This window comes from Pygoscelis adeliae, unplaced genomic scaffold (genome assembly GCF_000699105.1).
Source record: "Pygoscelis adeliae isolate BGI_AS28 unplaced genomic scaffold, ASM69910v1 Scaffold24, whole genome shotgun sequence".
NCBI classification, from domain to species: Eukaryota; Metazoa; Chordata; class Aves; order Sphenisciformes; family Spheniscidae; genus Pygoscelis; species Pygoscelis adeliae.
The window spans coordinates 4,237,720-4,258,867 of record NW_008824806.1 but is presented as its reverse complement, the minus strand read 5'-3'; the positions used below and the strand labels follow the sequence as shown (position 1 = coordinate 4,258,867).

The following is a 21,148-nucleotide window of genomic DNA, read 5'->3' as shown; positions in this document are numbered from 1 at the left end:
AAATATACTGTAGAATCACAGAAGTTAATTCTAGACAGAGACTCCTCTGCTGGGAAACACATATGCAGTTTATTACTGAAATTTCTTCTGGAACTGTTCTATAAAATCTACTCAACTTTAATCCCTTCTCTTTACATTGGTCACAAATCCACCTGCTATGACTCTGGTTGTAAGCAGTGCCTCCTCAGCATCTCAAGAAATAGGTCTTCCTAGGCAGTCATGGAAATATTAAAGATTCCTCCAGTTCTGACATGGAAATGTTGAGAGAAACTGGTTGTTCTGAAACACAGCTACCACAGAAGGAGGTCAGAGGAGGCCACTAGTAATTACTGCAAGGAAACGACAAGAAAAACTGTATGCATTTCATTCTCAGAAGGATGTTTCCTGCATATAAGAGATGGGATGCATCTCACCCAACATCATCTGTTTCACCATTACACATCTAATCTAGGTTAGTCAATGGAGAAAGACAGGTGCTTCCAAAGGACAATGTTTCCCTTTCCAATACAGGTGTCTAAATCAGGTAAGGGAAGTGAAGTGAATTGCTTCAGGTGTTTGACTGGTTGTTTTGTTACTGCTTCTTCTGCATACCCAACTTCCCAGCTCTTCCCTCTTCTATAGAGCTGAGACAGAGTCCCATACAGAGGGAAGAGACAAGTTTTAATTCTCAGATGCTGAAAGTGATTAATTTTCCTCTGTTTCTCTGTTTTCTGAGGTTTTTCTTCATCCTGCACTAATGTCTCACTTCATATTGTCTTCATTTCTGTATACCTACTTCATGTTTGTCATGGTTTAACCTCAGTCAGCAGCTAAGCACCACGCAGCCGCTCGCTCGCTCCCCCCCACCTGGTGGGATGGGGGAGAGAATTGGAAGAGTACAAGTGAGAAAAACTCGTGGGCTGAGATAAAAGCAGTTTAATAATTGAAATAAAATGATAATAATAATATGATAATAATAATAATAATACACAAAGCAAGTGATGCACAGTAAAATTGCTCACCACCCGCCGACCGATGCCCAGCCAGTCCCCGAGCAGCGGCCCCCCCCGGCCAGCTTCCCCCAGTTTATGTACTGAGCATGACGTCACATGGTATGGAAAGTCCCTTTGGCCAGTTTGGCTGTGCCCCCTCCCAGCTTCTTGTGCACCTCCAGCCTTCTCAGTCGGTAGAGCATGGGAAGCTGAAAGGTCCTTGACTAGTGTTAAGCACTACCTAGCAACAACTAAAACATCGGTGTGTTATCAACATTATTCTCATCCTAAATCCAAAGCACAGCACTGTACCAGCTACTAGGAAGGAAATTAACTCTATCCCTGCCGAAACCAGGACAATGTTGTTTTACCAACACTTTACAAACCAAAACAGATACTGGGCATACAGATACCATGCACATCTGCTTTGATGCAGGATTTTGGAAAAAACAAGTTTTTTCCAAACTGAATGCGGTTTATTTTGTCTTCCAACTATATTCCTTTTTTTCTTTCCATCTTGTTTAGGTGTTTATGATTCCCTTTGAATTAGTATCACCTGTTAATTTTAATATGTTGTTTATTTTTACTTCCAGATCACTAATTAATATGTGAAATACTGCAAGCTCTAACCCAGATCTTTGTAGCATCTGCCTCCCTACAATATGATGTTATAAACCTTTTGTTTACAGTTCCCGATTCATGCTGTATCTTATCTGTCAACATCCTTTTCTACATACCTTTGAAATAATTTATCGAAACTTAAATATCAAAAGCAGTTTTGTAGATTTTGTATGCAATTAAAAACTAGAATAAATAAAATCAGTCAGCATGACATATACATGAAATATATTTCTATTTCTGTGTTCTCCTTGAGGTGAATCAAATTCATCCTGAGTGTATTTGTCAGGTTAAGCTGTATTCAAATGCTGTCGGAGAGGATCACATTATTTTTCAGTAAAAGTTAAGTTAGGTAAAATTTCTGTCTATTAAAAACCACAGAACTAGATGAAAACACTTTAAAAGATTATGCTTATTCATTGATAAAGTAAATCAACACGCACACATACACAGACAAACAGAAAGGCCAAATTGTTTGATTTCAGAGTCCTTTCTGTTCACCTTTTGTAATCTCTGTCTTGGTGAAATTCTTGCATAACTCCTTAAGATCTCAAATATCCCCATAAACCTTTGACTTCTACAGTCTTGGATGAGTTCAAATCCATCTTATGAAGCTGTTTCAGGTAGAAAACATGCAAGATATAGATTTGTTCGACACAAGCTACATTTGTATCTATGCCCTCTGTCTGTCCATTTTAAGGTCATTCTAGTCCAGGCAAATTTTTAGTGCAGAAGTGAAGTCAACAATTCTGTGTCAATAGAAGGAATAAAAAGGCCTTATTTCCATGTAATTCACTGATAATTTAGCTGTCTGCTTTTTGTTACATATCTGAAACTTATAGAACAGCTTGATAGGTTTATATCCCACAAGTCTGATCTCTATTATGCTTCAAAAATATGAGCAAATGCATCTCATTAACCAGATTTAAATACAGTGGTGACAGAATTCATTTGCCAAATCAACACTCAATTTTGTGAAAATGTTTCATTACATCCCAGATTTTTAAAGATCTTTAAGGAGTCTAAAATTGCAGACATATATTCAGTGCTTTCAAAGGGTTGGTTTGTTTGTTTTTTTTTTTATGATTCTAGATATTTATCTGAAACTTTATCCTTCCAAAATATCTTTTAAAATCTTGTTACAGATTATGATAAAGCAGCATTGTCCAATTTTACAATAAATGCAGTAAACAAACAAATTCATCAAGTAAGTTCTCACATTTTTCCTGTTTTTCAAAGTATTTCCTTACTTTAAATACAGTAGAATTTGGAAATCTTGCAAATATAAACTGTAGAATCGTTGATTTAATTACAGCCCAGGGTGAAACAAATTTTCCCAACCAAATACATCTTTTTGTGGAGACAAATATAATTTATTTAAAACACAATGTTTATTGCAGGTTTTGCCTTTGGTGTAGATCTGTGATAAGCACAGATAAAATAAGGCCTGTTTCTTCCTAATCCAAACTAAGCATTATACAGATTGGATCAAATTCTTACTCTCCTGGAGTTTGCAGGTGAAATTCTGATAGAGGAATTTTTAAAATTTAAAAATATTTCTTTATATGTCCTAGATACTTTCCTAATTAAGAAAAGAAACCATCAAAACCCTCAGGTATCCATGAATTAATAATACCAGTTTCTACTACTGCGGGCACCAAAATTTAAGTTTTTTGCTTCTGTAAGCAAATTCAACAGTGGGAATACATGTGAAAGTTTCACAGACCCTCTGCTGCTACTATGTTAACAAAAGGGTTGTTGCTTTTTTCTTTGCAGGTTATTATGTATACACTTTTAAAAAAGAAAAGCACAGTATTCTAGGGACTGTGGAGATTTCAGCTGCCTTGCAGTTTTCTCATCTTATAATATGCAGTTCATACTCTTATTTTGTTATGACTAAATGTATTTTCTACTCAGAGAGACCAGCCAGTTTTCAGAATAGAGGTCATGAATAGAGTGTCTAGAGTGGTGTACTAGCAGCTATCCTACTGAATACATCCATTAAAATTTTGAAAAATAAATTAATATCAAAAGTGATAGTTGTCTACAGGAGTTGCAGAAAAACCTCACACACAGAGTGGTAAAAAGACAGATAAAGTTCAGTGTAGATAAATGTGATGTACTTTAAAGGAGCAAATCTAAATTTTCCATACACACTGACAGAAGCTGAAATTGCTCAGGAAAGAAATCTTGGAGCTATAAAATATACAAGAAAGACAGCAGTCAGACAGCTAGATAGCTGGACTTCTAAGCAACAAATGCAGAACAAATGAAAAAGCCTCCCTATATCAGAACCAGAAGTCTATGATTCACCCACATCTTGTATACAGCATGCAGTTACGGTTCCCCCCCAGCTCCTTACGCTGAGTCTAATTGAACTGAAAAAAAAGTGTACTAAAAAGCAACGAGAATAATCAATCATGATAAAAGCTTCCATGCAAGAAGTAACATAATAAAGCATGACTCTCCAACTCTGAAAGAGACACAGCTAAGAAGGGAACATGAGATAACTTTGTTAGAGATTAAAATACTGGGATTTAGGTGTGTTCACTGGTGTGCCATTCATGTAAACTCCCATTATAGTCCATCAACAGAGATCCAGTCAGTAAAGCTGGCAGAGACCTGAGAGCAATTCAGCTCACTGAGGTAGACACCGAGGTCCTGACTCACTTGCCTAATCTCAGAGATCTGATGTCATTAAGATGCCATAGGCACCTGTAATATCACCACAGGAATTGACAAATATGCCACAGGCTTTGCAGGTTAACTATGCTTTTCCAGAACTAGGCAGATTATGCTCAAATCTCAAATGACATTAGTTTTAGATAGTTCATGAAACTGAGTACAGTCCCTAATGGTTGGTCTGCTAAATTACTCTCTAGGCTCTACTGATTACATTGGCAGCTTGGACATACAGTACGCATGAAGAATGCTAAATTAAAGTATCCTTATCTCAAACTGAACCTCATCTGTGCTATCCCTACAGTCAAAAGTATAATGGAGAAGGTAAATACCAAATGATCACTCATCACCATTTTCAGTATATGAACTACAAAACAGCTAGGAGGTGGCAGGTTAAAATAAACAGAAGACAGTATATCACGTTACATTCAGCTAAGTACAAACGTCCTGTCACAGGAGTCTGTAACACCATAAGGTCACATGGATTCAAGAACTGATTGGACAAATTTATTGAAGAAAAATCCAGTCAGGGCTATTAAGTACTAAGATATTTTGGCAGTCTCTGGAAAACTCACACAAATCACTGGAGGCAGGGAGAATACTTTACACAAGTGCACTAGAGGCATGCTGTATTCCTGTAACACTCGGCACCATCAGAGACAAGCTACTGGCTCAGATGGACCTCAGCATACACTGTTTTTTAAAAGATATTTTTCTTTCAGTTTCTCTCCTCCCTTTCAAATTAGTATCGTAGGAGCCAGAATCAACATATTATTATGTAGTTAAACAGCTACACAATAATACACATCATAATACTACACCATTACCCATATACCCATATAATTTTTACCCAATGGAGCTAGACTGAATACAGCCACTACTCACATTCCCTTTTCAGGAAGACATTCTTATTAAGCATATGCATATTAAGCATATGCTAGACACCTCCTGAGATTGCGTCGATGATCACAAAACCATTTATCACCAGAAAAAGTGGAAACAGTCTGGGAAATTTAAATTGGCCTGAATAAACAGAGTGGGTCTCTGAGCAACCTGATCTAGTTGAAGATGCCCCTGTTCATTGCAGGAGGGTGGGACTAGATGACCTTAAAAGTCCCTTCCAAACCAAACCGTTCTATGATTCCATGATAAGGGCCTAGTCCAAATATTAATGCTTACACTAATTTTTAATTATGCTTTAATTTTTAATTTTTAAGCATTAAAATTTAAAGCTTTAAGACCCACAAGTCTCTGACAGCGTCATGTTTATATCGTGAACAATGACTGCACTGGATGACCAAGAGGCACTTGTGACTACTCCGACTTGACTATACTCCCCGGCCACACCCTGACTGCATTCACACATCTGGGTGCACAAGTGGGCAGGGAGCTGTACTGTTCTCCAGTACACACTCCTCCTCTTGAAAGTCAGGGAACAAGGACTGTAAGGTGCATTGCCAAGAGTGCAGTGACAATGCACTGTAGTTGCATTGCAATGTCCTGTAGTTTTGAGACAATTCATTATTTTTATGAAATATTAAGGTATATCAGCGTTTAGTAAAAACATTTAAACATTGTAAAAACATTTAAAAGTACCGGCTATAGTTCTTAACAGCCCTGTTATCAAATTCTAGTAGTTCTCTCCTCCTGAATGAAAAAAACAAAATATTCAACTGTCATCTCATATTTACATCTAAAGGTAGCTCTTATATAACCTTCTAGATGTCAGTGCATAGTCATAACCAAATGCTGCAGCTTCCAAAGATAATTAAAACAGAAGACTTCTCCGGTAGTAACCTGTTTTAAGTTAAAACTGTGTTTAAGTGCCTAAAGGCCAAGTCATACAAAGTTCTGAATGACAACTACATTTAAAAGGTACAATCTTACTTCAGATGAATTTCACTGAGTTCATTAACTTAAAAAAAAAAATCCCTACTTGAAAACAGTCAGTTTGTAGTTTCCTTATGAAATAAAGGCAGTACTTCCTCAGTAATACGGTTACCTGTGTTCTGCTGCCTCCGAGCCCTTTGGAAGAAAAGTGAATATACATTAAGTAAGTGCCAAGTCTCAACCAGCACAGCCGAGCCTGAGCTACCGTGCCCCACTGGGAGGCAGGATAAATTAATTCGGTCTTGCTACTGGACTAACTACATTCATACAATTCCCCATGGCTTTAAGCACATGCAAGAAAAAATTGCATGCCTATCTGTTCCTACTAAAAGCACAGGTTAAGTGGTCTTCAGCACCACATAGAGACAGTCTGGTTGTGTACAGGCAGGAAAAACAAGTGAACTGTTACAGTGAGACAGCTAATGTGTTTAAGATCTGACTGTAGAGGTGGCAACAGAGGTAGTTCTACATCAGTGTAACAGCTGTTGTAATAAAACATAAACACTTTTATCTAATGAAGACGTGACTTCAGGGAAAAAATAACAGGATACTTTATGGAAAAAAAATATTTCATATACCATACACAATGCTGAAGTGCTCAAAAGCCTAAATACATAGTTTTAGACTATTTAACTGAGAATGTCTTAAGCTGAGTTGGCATTGACTTCTAACTTGAGTACAATTTCCTCAATTGTAAAATATTGGCATCTACATAATGGTTAAAGAAAACGTTAGGAGAGAGGTACAGTTATAGTGTCACTGAAAAGGGTACTTTTATACATTATCCATGAAGAAAAGATAGAACATGAAAAAACTATAACCTTGCAATTTTCTTTTGTGCAATTAATGGATGACTATATATTTTATTACCTATGGCCTGTAATGCACATAGTAATGAAACACACATTTTGTATATAAACATTAACTAGGGTTCCTTGAAAATGTAACTTGAATTTAGTATATAGTTTCCATTATAAAGTAGCTTTGAGTTGTCGATTACTAAGGCTGTCAGATTTTCTGCAAACTTGGTATAGTCAATGACAAATTTGTACGGTAAGAAGGTAATTCCCATACACATATGCCATACTTTTATCCTGAATTAATTTCAATGACAATTTCTAGCCTTGCAAATAATAAGATTCTGGGTTAATTCCTCATAGAAATAGTGACTTTAATACTGCTTTTGACTAGCTGGTCAATACAATTATATGACATAGCACATGGATTTTATGATCCAGGAGTTCCCTTTTAATTCTGTAAGGAAAACGTAGTGATGACAAGTTAAGAAAACTTAGTCTGCACATTTTTGTCAGCTGGTAGGCAAAAATAATGCTAGCTTTGAAACCTTGATAGAAAATTGTACATAAAAATCATGAAAACAAATACATCATCAAGTAAAGTACATGGGGATATTGACAGCTGACTTTGTTAGTCTTGTTAGTACATAATGTAAACAGTTTTATAAAAAGATTCCTTCTCTTTACCTACATGGAAACCATTTTTTATATTCCTTGCCCAAAGGAAAAAATATTGTTGCTCCAAAAGCATGATCCTAGTTTTTATGCTGTTCTATTTTGCTTCATTTCTGCAGAATACCGAATACCTCTCTAGAGAACTGAGATCAAAAAGCCTCAAGCACACAGGAGAGTTCTGGTGGCATAACAACTAACTGCCTATCAGCTGAGCCACTGTAAGCATTGGTTACTGAGTACTGTTAACATATCACAGTAAATAAGGTCAATAAACTTAGCTTAAACTATGTGAAAAAGGCAACATATTTCAACTAGAAACATGAGTAGACAACAGGAGTGCTCCGTTACAGTTGCTTAGTTGATAGGTACTTCCAGAGTAAGCCATTAGAATTTGATCATATTTCATTCATAAACCTATCAGCCATTTTTTCTAATGGCAAATAAACCAGGAAAGGTTAAAAGATCTAACGTACAGCCATGCTGCATAACACCAGAGTGGTGTAAGCAGTCTATGCCCTCACATACATACCAGGCCACTTGCTAATTCTGTAAATTTCCATCCATAGAGTGAAGCTAATAGAACTAAATATGAGCATACGCTCATACATATCTCATACACTTCTGTGCAAAAGTCAGGCATCCTTCCTTAAATAACTAATGAAATTGGGTTTTGCTTATCTGGCTGATTTTCCACTGAAGCTTATTAAATAATGTTCATATTTTCTACCCTGTTGAATGAGTTGAGGGGCAATAAACCTCCTGGTGACTGGTGGTGATAAGCAGCCGGAGTGTGTAACATTTTCAAGTGCTCCACATAGAGTCATTAAGGAACATCTGCCTATGCTGCTGCTTCTAGAAGAGGAACACACTTGATCCCCTTTGACATTTCTTTCCCCTGAAGGAAAAAAAGGTTCTTAATTGTGTTTTACCAGCAATTACCTGCATCGGCACTCTCTTCCTCTGTTAAGACTCACAGTATCCAATACAGATACACAAAATTCTTGCCAGACTGCTTGATTTTTTACTAACAATCTCCTTGACCAGAAATACTGCAATTTAAAATATGCTTCTTACAACAAGACTCCCAAATTCCCAATACAGAGTCAGATGAACCCCTAGGGAAAATGAGTTTGAGGGTAACTATATACTCTCATTAAAAACAATTCTCCATTGGTATCCAGGAATCTGTCTCTAAGAACAAAACAGAACCATTTTGTGGCTTAGGTAGCTCTCTGATCACCATGTAATGTCACCATCCTAGTTATTTGTATTAGGCTTCGTTCCAGAACTGCAGTCCAGAACAGAGGGTTTGGTTTGAGCCCCACTGGCAGAGGTCTGAAAAGAAGCCTGAATAACATGGACATCTGCAGTGTATCCAGTTCTTGCCAGCCCTGCCCGAACTGCATTTTCAATGAAAGTTGATCCACTCTCCTCAGCACTCCTCTTCAAGAGTTCATTTGCATTTCTCATCCTATCTCAAGTAAAAAGGACTGTCCTGAGAATCCATTAGCACATGAAAATCCTGTAATAGCCAATAGATGTTTGAAATCCATAGCTTGAAGCAGCAGGGAGTGGCACCCAAAGTGTGTTATAAAAGTCACCATGCATTTTAAACTGCATGTTATTGTTAAACAGATCAGAAATACAAAGAACTGGCAAGCGCAAAACAGCATGCCAAGGGTCCAATGTCTGATGGAGAAGTCTAAACTTAATTACTGGTACAAAGTCATGCATTCTGCTACAATCATAAGAACACACTAACTTCAAGTCCCTATTAATTTGAATGCACTAATGTTGCAGAAAGGTACCTACTAACTAAATGTGTGATTCGTATATGTGAATGATAACTACAGATGGACATTCCCATTTGCAAGAAGAATGTTTGTGTTCTAATTTCTGTAAGTTCATAAATCAAAGCATAGGTCATCTGGAAATAGCTGTATTGTTATCCGATTTTAAGGACAAAATTCAGAAGGCCTAGAGAGCTCTCATCCAAACTCACTAATCTTACCAGGGCTTTTAAACTTTTTACCTGCATCCATGGGAACAAAAAATTTCAGTTTGCACTTTTTAATATACCCTTTTTTTTTAATATATATATTTTTCAAACAAAACCTGGTTGTCCCATATATTCATTTGGCACTGTGAGCTGAGGCTTTAAAAGCAAAACCTAAACTGTACAATTAATAATAAAACCCTGCCATATTTTCATTAGTGTACTTCAAACGTGGGCAGACATGTCTAATGGTAAACAAGGATCTGTGGCCACTTCTGCCTTGAAATGCAAAGGCCACCTTACTTTTGCAGAAAGAGGAGGGCAGAGCAGAACAGGGAGCCTGACTGAGCTTACAAATATGCTCATTTTTTGCTCATTGTGATAGCTCAATGTGGAAATACAATGTATGTCCTAGATGTCAACAGTGGAAAAAGCCAACCTGTGTGAGAAGGGCCAGGCATCTAAAAATACTGATAAATGGGCTACAAAAAGCAGTAGCTTGCTGCCGAAAGCAAATGAAACATTTCTAAAGGTTTGTATTTTTGCTGCTACAGCCAAAAAGGCACAGAACAGAAAAAGGCACGACTGAAGGTATGAAAACTTACTATATTCTCCCTCTCCAAAAGTAGAAATAGCAGGGCAGTAGAATGGGAGCAGCTTTCAGGATCTCTGTCCTGATTACCTATGGGGATTCCCTGTACCAACCCACGTCTTACAATGTAATCAGCACTTCATACAACAATGGAAACTCAATCACCTCACCCAGTTTGGTTCTGCTGTTGATGCCTTCGCACACCCCTCCTTTCCCTTTGAGAGTAGGAGGCGGCCACTACTGACTATGTAACAAAGAAAGAGAATGTAAGTCAAGCGCTGTATCCTACACCTAATTCAAACATTTTGTATTCATTTCTCCTGGCACCACGGGGTGGATGAGTAATTGGATCATTATCTCCCCATCAACGAAAATCTAACATCACTGGGACAGGAAGTTGCAGCTGTATAACAACAGACAGCAGTATTGCATATTAGGTTAGAAACGGGAAAGGAAAGCACTACAGGCAATTTAAGGTTAGGAGGGATTTTATTATAATTATTCTGACTGTAATATAGCCAAGAAAACAGTGATTTGAAAAGGAGCTCTCAAAGTTCCTAGGCCAAAAATGATTATAACAAATTTTCCATATAGCCATTTTTTTCAGCTAATCTGGTCCAGATTTTGCTTCTCAGATGTCTGCTGTTGGTACAGCATTAGTCTACGCAGAATTTAGAAGGGAAAGCTTATGATTAGCTTATGATTATTAATTCCAATTCTGCCATGAGTTCTCTGTCAGTGTAGTGTTATTGCAGAGAAAAATGGTTCTTAAAGGCCACATTGCAAAACAGAATGATTTGCTTTTCAGAAGTACTTTTTTGAGCTTCAGGTATAAATCGTCTTTATTTCAGATGACTGAAAAGTATCCAGAGGGGAAATTCTACTAAAAGTAAAGAAATCACCCCACCCACATTTTAACAGTAGAAATTTAGCAAAAGCATTTGAAAAAAACCACTGCAATAGAATTTTGCCATGATCCTTTGCACTGGGATGATTTCCCCCCCCCCTTTTGCTGCTAAAATCGCAGAACTTTCTTCCCCAACCCAAAGACAAGCTTTATAAAGTAATATAAGAGTTTTCAGAAAGGATGAGATCTTTTTTCCTCAAAATTTAGTTCAGATTAGAGAGACTTTAAAAAGAATCACTTTATATAAAAAGGAAGGCACAGAAATCTCCACAGAAAATTAGTTTAGCTTGAGAGTTGAAAATTTTGAACAAGTGTTTCTTTGCACAGATCTCATCGCTACGCTCTAAGTCTGCTGTTCAGAAATGGATCACCCAGAAAGAGGGAGCTGGTGATTCCTCAACTCTTGTTACTGTGAAGTATAAGCTATCAATTAATAGAGACCCAGCTATTGCTTTTCTATTAGAAAAGGTAATACTGTTATTTTTTTGAGTGATACTTATGGACAAATTTTACTTAGTGTGCAAAATTGATCAAAGATAGCAAGTCAGTACTGGACAGAAAATAAGGAAACAACTCAGGACATCTTAATCTAATTTACAGTCATCCTTCATGTAAATTTCACTGTGGTTGAGGAATCAGGAATGTTATCAATAAACAGAAAGTGCTTCTCTAAGAATTTTTTTTTTTTTTTTACAGACTTCATTGCTCAAACATATCTGTGTTCAAAATAATAAAAAATTTGATGTTTATTTGTATAGTTTTCTTTCAGTTACTACAGAATGAAAATGTACCTTGAAGAGTAACGTGTGCATTCATGGGCAAAAAGGATCAGATTGTGTACAAATACTATTATACAAACATACAATCAAAGCACCGGTAAAGTAAGTATTGTTATAGTACAGTAAGTATAATACAGCAAGTATATGTGTAAATATAGGTAGCATGTGTGTATGCATTCATACACAATATACATTATCAAATACAGTCATCATTAATGAGAATGGCACTGTAACTAGTAAGCCATTCTAACTTGAACATCTTAATGATTTCCTATGGTTTGACCTGTATTTTTAGCCACTGCTTTTTCATTGTCAGTGTTTTTTCATTGCTAAAATGTCTTTACCAATTGCAGTGAGGTTACAGAACATGTAAAAGCTGGATTAGTGAACAAGGGTAGGAAATAGGTTTTTCTCACTGACAAAGGTGCAGCATAAAAATAGCTTAAAAGATAACTGCCACCTCCTACAGATTTTTCTCTTATTTCTTAACATGGTGTGGAAAATGTTCAAAATATTTTGTAGCGTAGGTCGGTATTGACTAAAAGTTTTTCTACGATATACTACGTAATGTAGTCCTGACTCTTTTCCAACTCCTGTCTTTCACGAATGTCATTTGAAGTATCTCTACTTACGCACATCAGGAACAATTAAGTACAAGACAACAAGTAAAATTGTACTTTAGTACCACAGTTCGGCTGCAGCTTTGCAACAATATTACTCGAGAACCTATAAAACGCAAATGAATTGCCATCTTCGTAATTCAGGGAAAAAAGCAGATACCGTCAATCCCTCCGAGCAGCACACAGACAAACCCTATGTCTTCGCAGAGCTTGAGCTCCTCTCGCTATTGCTGCACGCTAATTAGAATAGTTAAGTGCGAGACGTCGATCGTCAGCCACAAAGGCAACTCGCTAAGGTTGGTTTGTAGCACCCGCGGGGGAACTGTTTGAAAGGAAGTTTGTGCACACCGATGTTTTCAGCAACCGCCTTGTAAGAGAGGACCGGTTTCCCTTCCCTCCTCTCAGACAGGGGCCATCAGAGGAGGCAGCTCCGAGCCAGCCCCGCCGCCTCTGGCCAGGGCAGCCTCACCTCCCCGGGAAGGCTGCAACAGCGAGACTTACCTTAGTGAGCTGGGCGATCTTCTTGCACATTTTCATGTGCATTTCCTGATTGCATTCCTCTGCCGAGCTGCTGCGAGCGGCTTTAGATCCATTGCAAGTCCCGGGCTGATGAATCTTGTTTATGCCAGAGGCCATTAGGCTTGAAATATTGTAATCAAGTCTGTGTGCGTACGCTCCGGGTGGTGCGATCCTGTCCCTGCTGGCGGCCTCCCCCGGCGCGCTGCACGCACTCAAACCCCCATAGCGCTGGAGGAACTTCAGCCCCGAACAAGGCCAGCTCCAGCCGCCGCCGCGCTCCCTTCTGTGCAGATGTCCCAATCCTTCAGCAGAACACCCAGGCGAGGAGGCAGAGAACAGCATGTGCAAACATCCTGATCGGGATTTTTTTTTCCCTCCCCTTCTCTTCAAATGGCTGAGCTTCTGCCAGGAGAAGATGCCAGCGGCTGGATACTACAAATTCCCCACAGGAGACACTGAGCCAGCCATACAAGCAGCAGCACAGACGTTGCTGGGGTTCTCTTACAGAAATCGTCTGCAGATTAAATCATGTTACCTTCTTGGGCTGCCAAAGGATTGCAGAGGTCATCAGAGAGGGCCGTGTTGGCACCTTTCATAAGCTCTGCTATTTTGGGAATCCTCTCTAAGTCCGGATGGACCAATAAAGAGATGAAGAAAACCTTGTTCAATTTTTGCTGCTCAGCTGAAAGCAGAATGGAGCAGTTCTTCCAGCTAAGAGGCACACTTGAGCACAGCTGAGCCCGGGAGCAGTGTCCAGGATGGTCCACCTGCCTTATCCAAAGAGACTGGTCAGTTAAACTAAAGGCATTGGAAAGGTGCCAGAAGAAAACTGACAATATTACAGGTCATTTTTTTTTCATCTGCAAGCCATTCCCTCTCTTCAAAGAGAGAAGGCTTGGTTGTGGCTACATGTAAAAATAAATAAAAGGACAGAAAGGGCAGAAAAAAGGGCACAAAAAAGGCAAGCTATTAAGATAATGGGATTTTTAAAGAAGAATGGTTCAGTAAAGTGTTATGCAAGAAGAAAATGGTTAGTGGACACATTTAAACAAGCCTAGAAGAGAAAGGGGAAGGAGGAGAAGGCAAAGTAGGGTGAAGTCAGAGCAGTGGAGAAGAGGAAAATGGAGAAAGAACAGGTAAGAGAAGCTGAGCATTGCTCAACACCCCTTCGATGTGTCGCTGCAGCCAGTACAAGAGCAGGCCAAGGGCCCCATCTCAGCTCACACTGACTTGCAGCCCGCCAGAGGGGACATGAGGCTGCCTCTTCCCCCCCATGCCCCATGCAGGTAAGGCAGCTTTCTTGTCTCACCTCCTGGCAGTACTTTCCATCTTTCTTGGGCAAGAAGCTTTCACTTTGCTAGTGGTGAGTTTGAAAAAGAGTTTCCTTGGGACTATCAGAATTGGGAAGGAGGATTACATGGTGTCAGCTAAGGGCAAGGTAAAAGGAAAAACGGAAATCCTCTGTGAAGGCAAAAAGAGATGAAGCACTGTTAAGAATAAACACTCCAAGAGGAAGAAGATCAAGGCAGAAGAAGAACGCCTGCAGGCAGCGGGGGAGGAGGAGGAGTGAGAAGATGTAAGAAGAGAAGACCTTGGGACAGAGAAACCAAACCCTTAAATTGCTGGGAGAAAAGGAGGGACTCTAAATCTCCGGAGGCAGAAAGAATCTTCACTCCAGGAGTGAGAGGAAATGAAGACTGACTGAGAAACGCAGCGTAGGAGAAGGGAAAGGCCAGGAAGGAAAACAAAGATGGTCACAGTTGCTGGGAGATGCTAAGCAGGGAAGAGAAGTTTAGCCCAGACAGAACATTAATAAGAAAAGGTAGGAAACAGAGCCTTGTACACAGGAATGACTAAGTATAGTTTCTTCATTCACTGGCATTAGTGTCCAAGATGCTGCTGCTTGTGACTGGAACTTTTTCTATGACTAGGGCATAAGGACATGCCATTGTCAATTGTCTGGTATCTGATAAGACATGTACTCACACTTAAGTTTAACTCAGTTAATATGGTCATAATATCTTCTCTACATGGTCATCAATTTGAGAAAAAGTGTAGGAACATAATTATATGTAAAATTTTGATAAAACTGACATGCTTATTAGGACAATCAAGAGAATACAAAGGGCTAGAACAATTTCCTAGCACCTTGCTTCCTCAGAAAAAGAACAAAACTGAGTGAAAATAGAAAGCAAATTAAGAAAAATGCAAAAGGTTTTAAAAGTACTTATAATAAGTTACCTGTGTTATTGCTCTACTAGACAGATAGTAACATTCATGTTTTTTCTACTGAATAGCAGATGACACACTGGACCTGAATGCATGGCTGGACAGAGACTTGAGACACTTACACAGGCATAGGCAGAGCAGAGGAGCACAGATCTCCAGGTACACTGGGAAAGGAATAAACCACTGAGACATATTCAAGCAGGCAGTTTATGTATTTTGGGGGGTTAGAGGAAAAAACTTGACGCTTTGGTACAAGACAGGGTGTTAGCAGAATATAATTTGTCACTGGTAAATTATTCTGAGCCCAGACAAGACTTGTCAGTCAATACTTCAAACATTGGAAAAGCTTCATTCAGATCTCATGCACCAAAAAATGCAACCACAGAACATAAATTCAGAGGTGACTCAAGTTCATTAGTTCCACCACTCAAAAAATCCACTTGATTTCAATAACAGAATTTCAGCAGATAATGCCAGAGCTTTTCAATGAGAATTTGACCTATTTTTTTCTTCTAATTGATCTAGGGATCACCTATAGATAGGACGACAAAGCAAGGACACCACAAAGCATAATTTAAGTGTGTACTATACAAATGTGGGTTTTGTGAGAACCACATGGAACACATAGGAAGATTACAGAATGTTCTTGAACTTAGGGCAGTATATGGCAAAGATAGTTTAAAATACAAATTAAAAGTCTAAACAGAAAACACACATGCACATTTCTGCTTGAATTATGATTGCTGCATTAGTTTTAAGTAAATTATGAGAGAAGGTGGTCATAGCACTACTATAAGTCTATGAGTAACTGTACACAGGTTTATAGCTTTACAGATGCATTAACTAATTTACCTTTTTATTATAAAAAACAAGTCATATATGAGTAAAAAACTATAAGTCTTCCATTTTCGGTACCTGCTGCTTGTTGAGTATGCAGACTATATAGCTTCTGAAATCTTTATAATCCCTCTTTGCAGTCCTTCTAACTCAGCCAACTGTGGTATGCATAATAGAGTTGAGAGACCTTTGTTCTACGAACTTTAGTCTTCTCAACCTTTGAATTTGGAAAATCATAGCACATAGACTATCGTTATATGAGAGCACGCTCCTTCTCTTACTTTGATGGTGGATCGGGCCATTATTACACAACAAAAATTAAATGTTCTGTTCATTACATCCTTCCAAAATTTGTGTTCGGGTCTGTTTTTTTAATAATATAATATTGAAGGAATATTTACTGTTCTCAATCAGTGAGGAAATAAATAGGGCTTCTGATGAGCTTTGACTTGGAATCAAATCCTTTCTTGTTTTAGAGGCATGTGTGGGAGAACCAAAAATTGAATTACTTTCCTCCTTCTATAATGTTTTTATAAGGCTTTTCTCCCTCTGTCAAAAAGAAAAGAAACAACTTGGAACAAAATCTGCATGCAAAGTAAGTAACTTTTGAGTTCTTACCTTTTTTCTATGGTACCAAAGCAATTTGTCATTGCTAGGTTATCATAAAAGCACTTTGTCCTGTCACATATTTAGTCCATAAGAGTGACTCAGATGTCAGAAACATTCTCCGACAGCTGATCAGTCAATGCCAGTAAATCTTTAAAAGTGCCTCTAAGTCAACATCATCAGGATTGTCAAATGGGAAAAAGTGCAATTCTGGATATGGTTATTACAAAATCCTTGCCACCAAGCAAATTAGCTTTAAATGCCTGAAACAAATTTCAGGTAGGCTTTCATAATACATATATAAAATTCTTAACACCCTGCATGATTTAAACATCAGTATAATTTAAGTAAGGTGTGACCCATATGGATCGAACTCACCCAGTTTACCTCACTATCTCAACTGAAACCTAAATCCATCAATTCAGCATTATTTATACCTACACATAAAAATCTTTGTGTCATGTACAAGGTAAGACTAGCTACTATTAAAAGACCCACACACCCTGAAGACATAAAGAAGATATTTCTGTTGCAAATGTTTAACACATAAGTTTGCTCCTTTGTTTAACATATTACAAACAGCTTTCCCAAAACACAATTAATACAGAGCCCAATTCTTCCACTATTTGTCTGAATACCAGTACTACTGACGTCAGTGGATTTTTTTTTTTTAAATACATGAGGGCAAAGTTAAACTGATCCCCCAGATTACACTCTTCTGCTACTTTGCAGTCCAATAAAATTTGCATTTGAAAATGGTAGAACAATACAGTTAGTCATTAACTGTCACGTTACATTTCAAATGACAAAGCGGTATCAATAAAATGGATTTAAAACTTCTCAAGTTAGTGAGTGTCTCAACAAAGGAAGATGCAGCCCTAAGTGAGATTCTAATTTAATTCATAAATCACTACCCTCATTATTGATCCCCATTTAAATTCATTTTGGTCCCAAAGCAGCTTTTTGACCCCAGAATACAGGATTCAGGGACTGTTTTTCCCTTCTTACAGGAAAAAAAAAAAAGGAAATAAAAAGTAGTCAGAAGACTCGTAAGAACAGCTATCCTGCTCAACTAATTCACTATCCTACTTCCGATAAAGCTTGTTTTGGGATTGAATGCAAGAAAAAGGACAAGTATAAAGTGGTTCTGCCACTGGTACATCTTGGGTAATTACATATATTATGTATAATTTTTATATATATACACATAATATTATATATAACTACTTTATAATTTTCATTTCTTCCCACCTCATAAAGCAAGCAGGATTTGAGAGTCCAATTCAGAAACCACCAGAAGTGCTACCTCCTTGACTGAAACCAGTAACTATTCAAAAATGTATATACAATTTTACAGCTGACTTACATACACACAAGTTTTGGAGGAATGTGGTGAACAGAGCCTCTGATTACTACTGCATAATGATGGCCCAATTATGGATGAAATATTACTGTGCTTGTATTTTTAATTTGGAAGCTGGAACCAACCGGATGCATCAGTTATGAAAGCCCTGGGACACCTACTGAATAGGGTAGCAACAACTATCCTTTTTTTAACCTGTTTTTTCACATAGTGACCTACATCTAAAATTACCACAAAGTAACTGGCATGCAGCAAGTTTGGCTTACCCTGTGGCACTGTGTATTTGTGCACACAACAGGACTGACAAAGGAAAGAGAAAGGATCTAGAGCAGTGGGTCAGAAGTAGAGGGAGACAACCAGAAGCAGATCATAGCATAGCAGATGAGGTCACTATTTCAAAGGACAAGAAAAAAAATCTTGAATTATTATAGCACACTCCCCTCCAGAGCCTGGAGCACCATCCAAGGTTCGGAGTTTCATCATTCCTTTCCTTTTCAGATAGAACTGTGAAACCCACTGGCCATAACCTCTGGACCTGTGCTGCTGGCGAGGTCCTTATCCTCCCAGTCAGTCATCATATCCATCCCTCAGGAAGTAGCTGGCCCTCACTGAGCCCTGAGAGTTAGCTCAAAAAAGGACTGAAGGCCCAGGGCTGAGCTGAAATGGGGTTCCTGGGCCCATGGGCAAGGGGTGTGGCTGGAGGCCCCAGGTGAGGCTGCTCAGGGGCCATTAAGGCTTATTAGTGCAGTCCAGGCCCTGAGACATAACCTGTAAAAACTCTGACAGCAAACACCTCCATTAGTTAAACAAAGCATCTGGTATCACAGGGAGACTGTTATACTTTATGCAGAGCAAAGTCTAAATGGCCAACATTTGTGATCCTACTTCAGCATGTTATATACCACATGAATAGCAATTATGATACTGGGAATCTGGATTCCTGTGGCATATTTACCCTGAAAACCAGTATGTCTAACTGGGTTAGACATCAATGTGTCATAACTGAAGCCTGACTTCTATTTCTACCTAGAAATACAAAGCCTAGCAGAAACATTTAAAGCAGACTGGAGGAAATAAATCTTACATCCCGGTTGAAATCCATCATAAGGGACCGCCAGGTATTCACCAGGGAAAATCCTCACCTGTAGATCTGAGATGCAGGTAGGCACAAATGGGCTGCCAAACACATGTGAATCAAAAGTAATTCAGTTTGCATTATTAGTTTCACTTAAAATAAGTCCTGGGTTTTTGAAGCCACAAGAATCACAAAGTTTTACCTGCTCTTCTTTTCCTGTTTCCATCTTCTTCTCCACATCCTTTTCTCTTCCTGTTTCCATAGTCATCTTTTCCTATAGCGGAATAATGCTAGATTAAGTTAATTTTCCAGCAAAAATATCTTGAATAGAAAGTTTGTATTTCCCTAGAAAATATAACCTTCCAAAAAAAACCCCAGCTCATTGAGGATTTGCTGTTGATTATAGTGTTTTTGTACAGTGACTATTTCTCCAACATAAAATAAAAACTTTTAGGAAAAAGTTAATATACATAATTCTATGTTACTATTGTACTTGTGCATATAGAATCCATTTCCTGCTCTCTAGGAGCAGAAGGGGATTAGGCCAGATCCATAGGTTTTAAAAGTTAATACAAAACATAAACGACTCACCTTTAAAATTTAAAATTTAAATTTAAAATTTATTTTTATCTATAAAATAGAACTTTTTTTTTTTCCTTCTGCTGGCCTCCATTCTCCACATACAGCTCATATACCCCATAATCCTTGACGTAATTGTAAAGAGAAAATAATTCCATTATTTTGTTGATAAAAATCTGCTACTTAAAGAAAGCACAGGGAAGATTCAGATCTGGAACAAGACTGACCCCTAGTGCTTATCTATTTTATTTGTTAGGTGTTCTTTTTCTCAGCGAGCCAAAAATGATCCTTCTTCAGGATGGATTCTGCCTATTTGACCTACTGCCATTTGATGGTATGTATCTGTTCTTACTAGATAACTATCATCACTTGAGGTAATTCTACACTTTTTTTTAAAGCCCAAACACACACAGACGTCAAATACCTTAAGTTCCTAGTGTCCACAGTTAACTACTTCTGTTCACATTTTCGAATGCTGTCTGTAACTCTGTAATTAATATATGCTCAGAATGTTTCCCCTCAGCTAATCATCCCCTGCCTTGCTTCTCATTAAATATCAGTCCCTGTCTCACAGTATGTTCTGTAACCCATAACATCTCTGGAGTTTAAGCTTAGTTATCTTTCCTGTTTTTAATGAGATATAGAATTTATACATATACATATGTAGGTAAATATGTATGTAAATATGTATACATATTTATACATAATAAGATACAGAACTATTCCCAAGTTAAAGGATTTCTGGGAGGACATTAGGTTCACAACAAATGCTTGAAAATTTGGGAAAAATTTCCACTAGTAAGAGATTCAGTCTGGAAGGAACACAAATATGCATTCCAACAAGTCAGTTATCCATACTATCCACCTTTTCAACCCCCCTTACAGCTGATACAAAACAGAAGGATGTTTCACTAAAAAGCAGTCTGCAAGTTGGATTCAGCTTAGATAGTTCACCCAGGGAACTAAGTAACCAGTTCCTTAACTGGTTACCTAGTGAACTTAATCCCCTTCATTACCTAAATCTTTAAAATAGGCAAAAGTGAACTTTAAAATAGGCAGCCACATCTTGCTCTAGATACAATAGCTGAGCATTTTTTGTCTCATTGGATGATTGTCCTGGTTTTGGCAGGGATAGAGTTAATTTCCTTCCTAGGAGCTGGTACAGTGCTGTGCTTTGTGTTTTGGATTTAGGATGAGAATAATGTTGATAACAGGCAGATGTTTTAGTTGTTGCTAGGTAGTGCTTACACTAGCCAAGGACCTTTCAGCTTCCCATGCTCTACCGACTGAGAAGGCTGGAGGTCCACAAGAAGCTGGGAGGGGGCACAGCCAGGACGGCTGACCCAAACTGGCCAAAGGGACATTCCATACCATGTGACGTCATGCTCAGTACATAAACTGGGGGAAGCTGGC

General features: G+C 38.2%; 1 protein-coding gene across 5 annotated transcripts in view; it reads right to left on the bottom strand.

The window, feature by feature from the left end:
• The window catches only part of FAM184B (family with sequence similarity 184, member B), a 46,155-nt gene extending 32,785 nt beyond the window's left edge, over positions 1–13,370 (bottom strand). For all 5 annotated transcript variants that reach the window (XM_009324071.1, XM_009324072.1, XM_009324074.1 and 2 more), the window contains exon 1: positions 13,029–13,370. In XM_009324071.1, the coding sequence (XP_009322346.1) occupies positions 13,029–13,163 (135 nt within the window). In that variant the 5' untranslated portion in view covers positions 13,164–13,370. The remainder of the gene's footprint in view (positions 1–13,028) is intronic.
• Between the last annotated feature and the right edge of the window lie 7,778 nt (positions 13,371–21,148).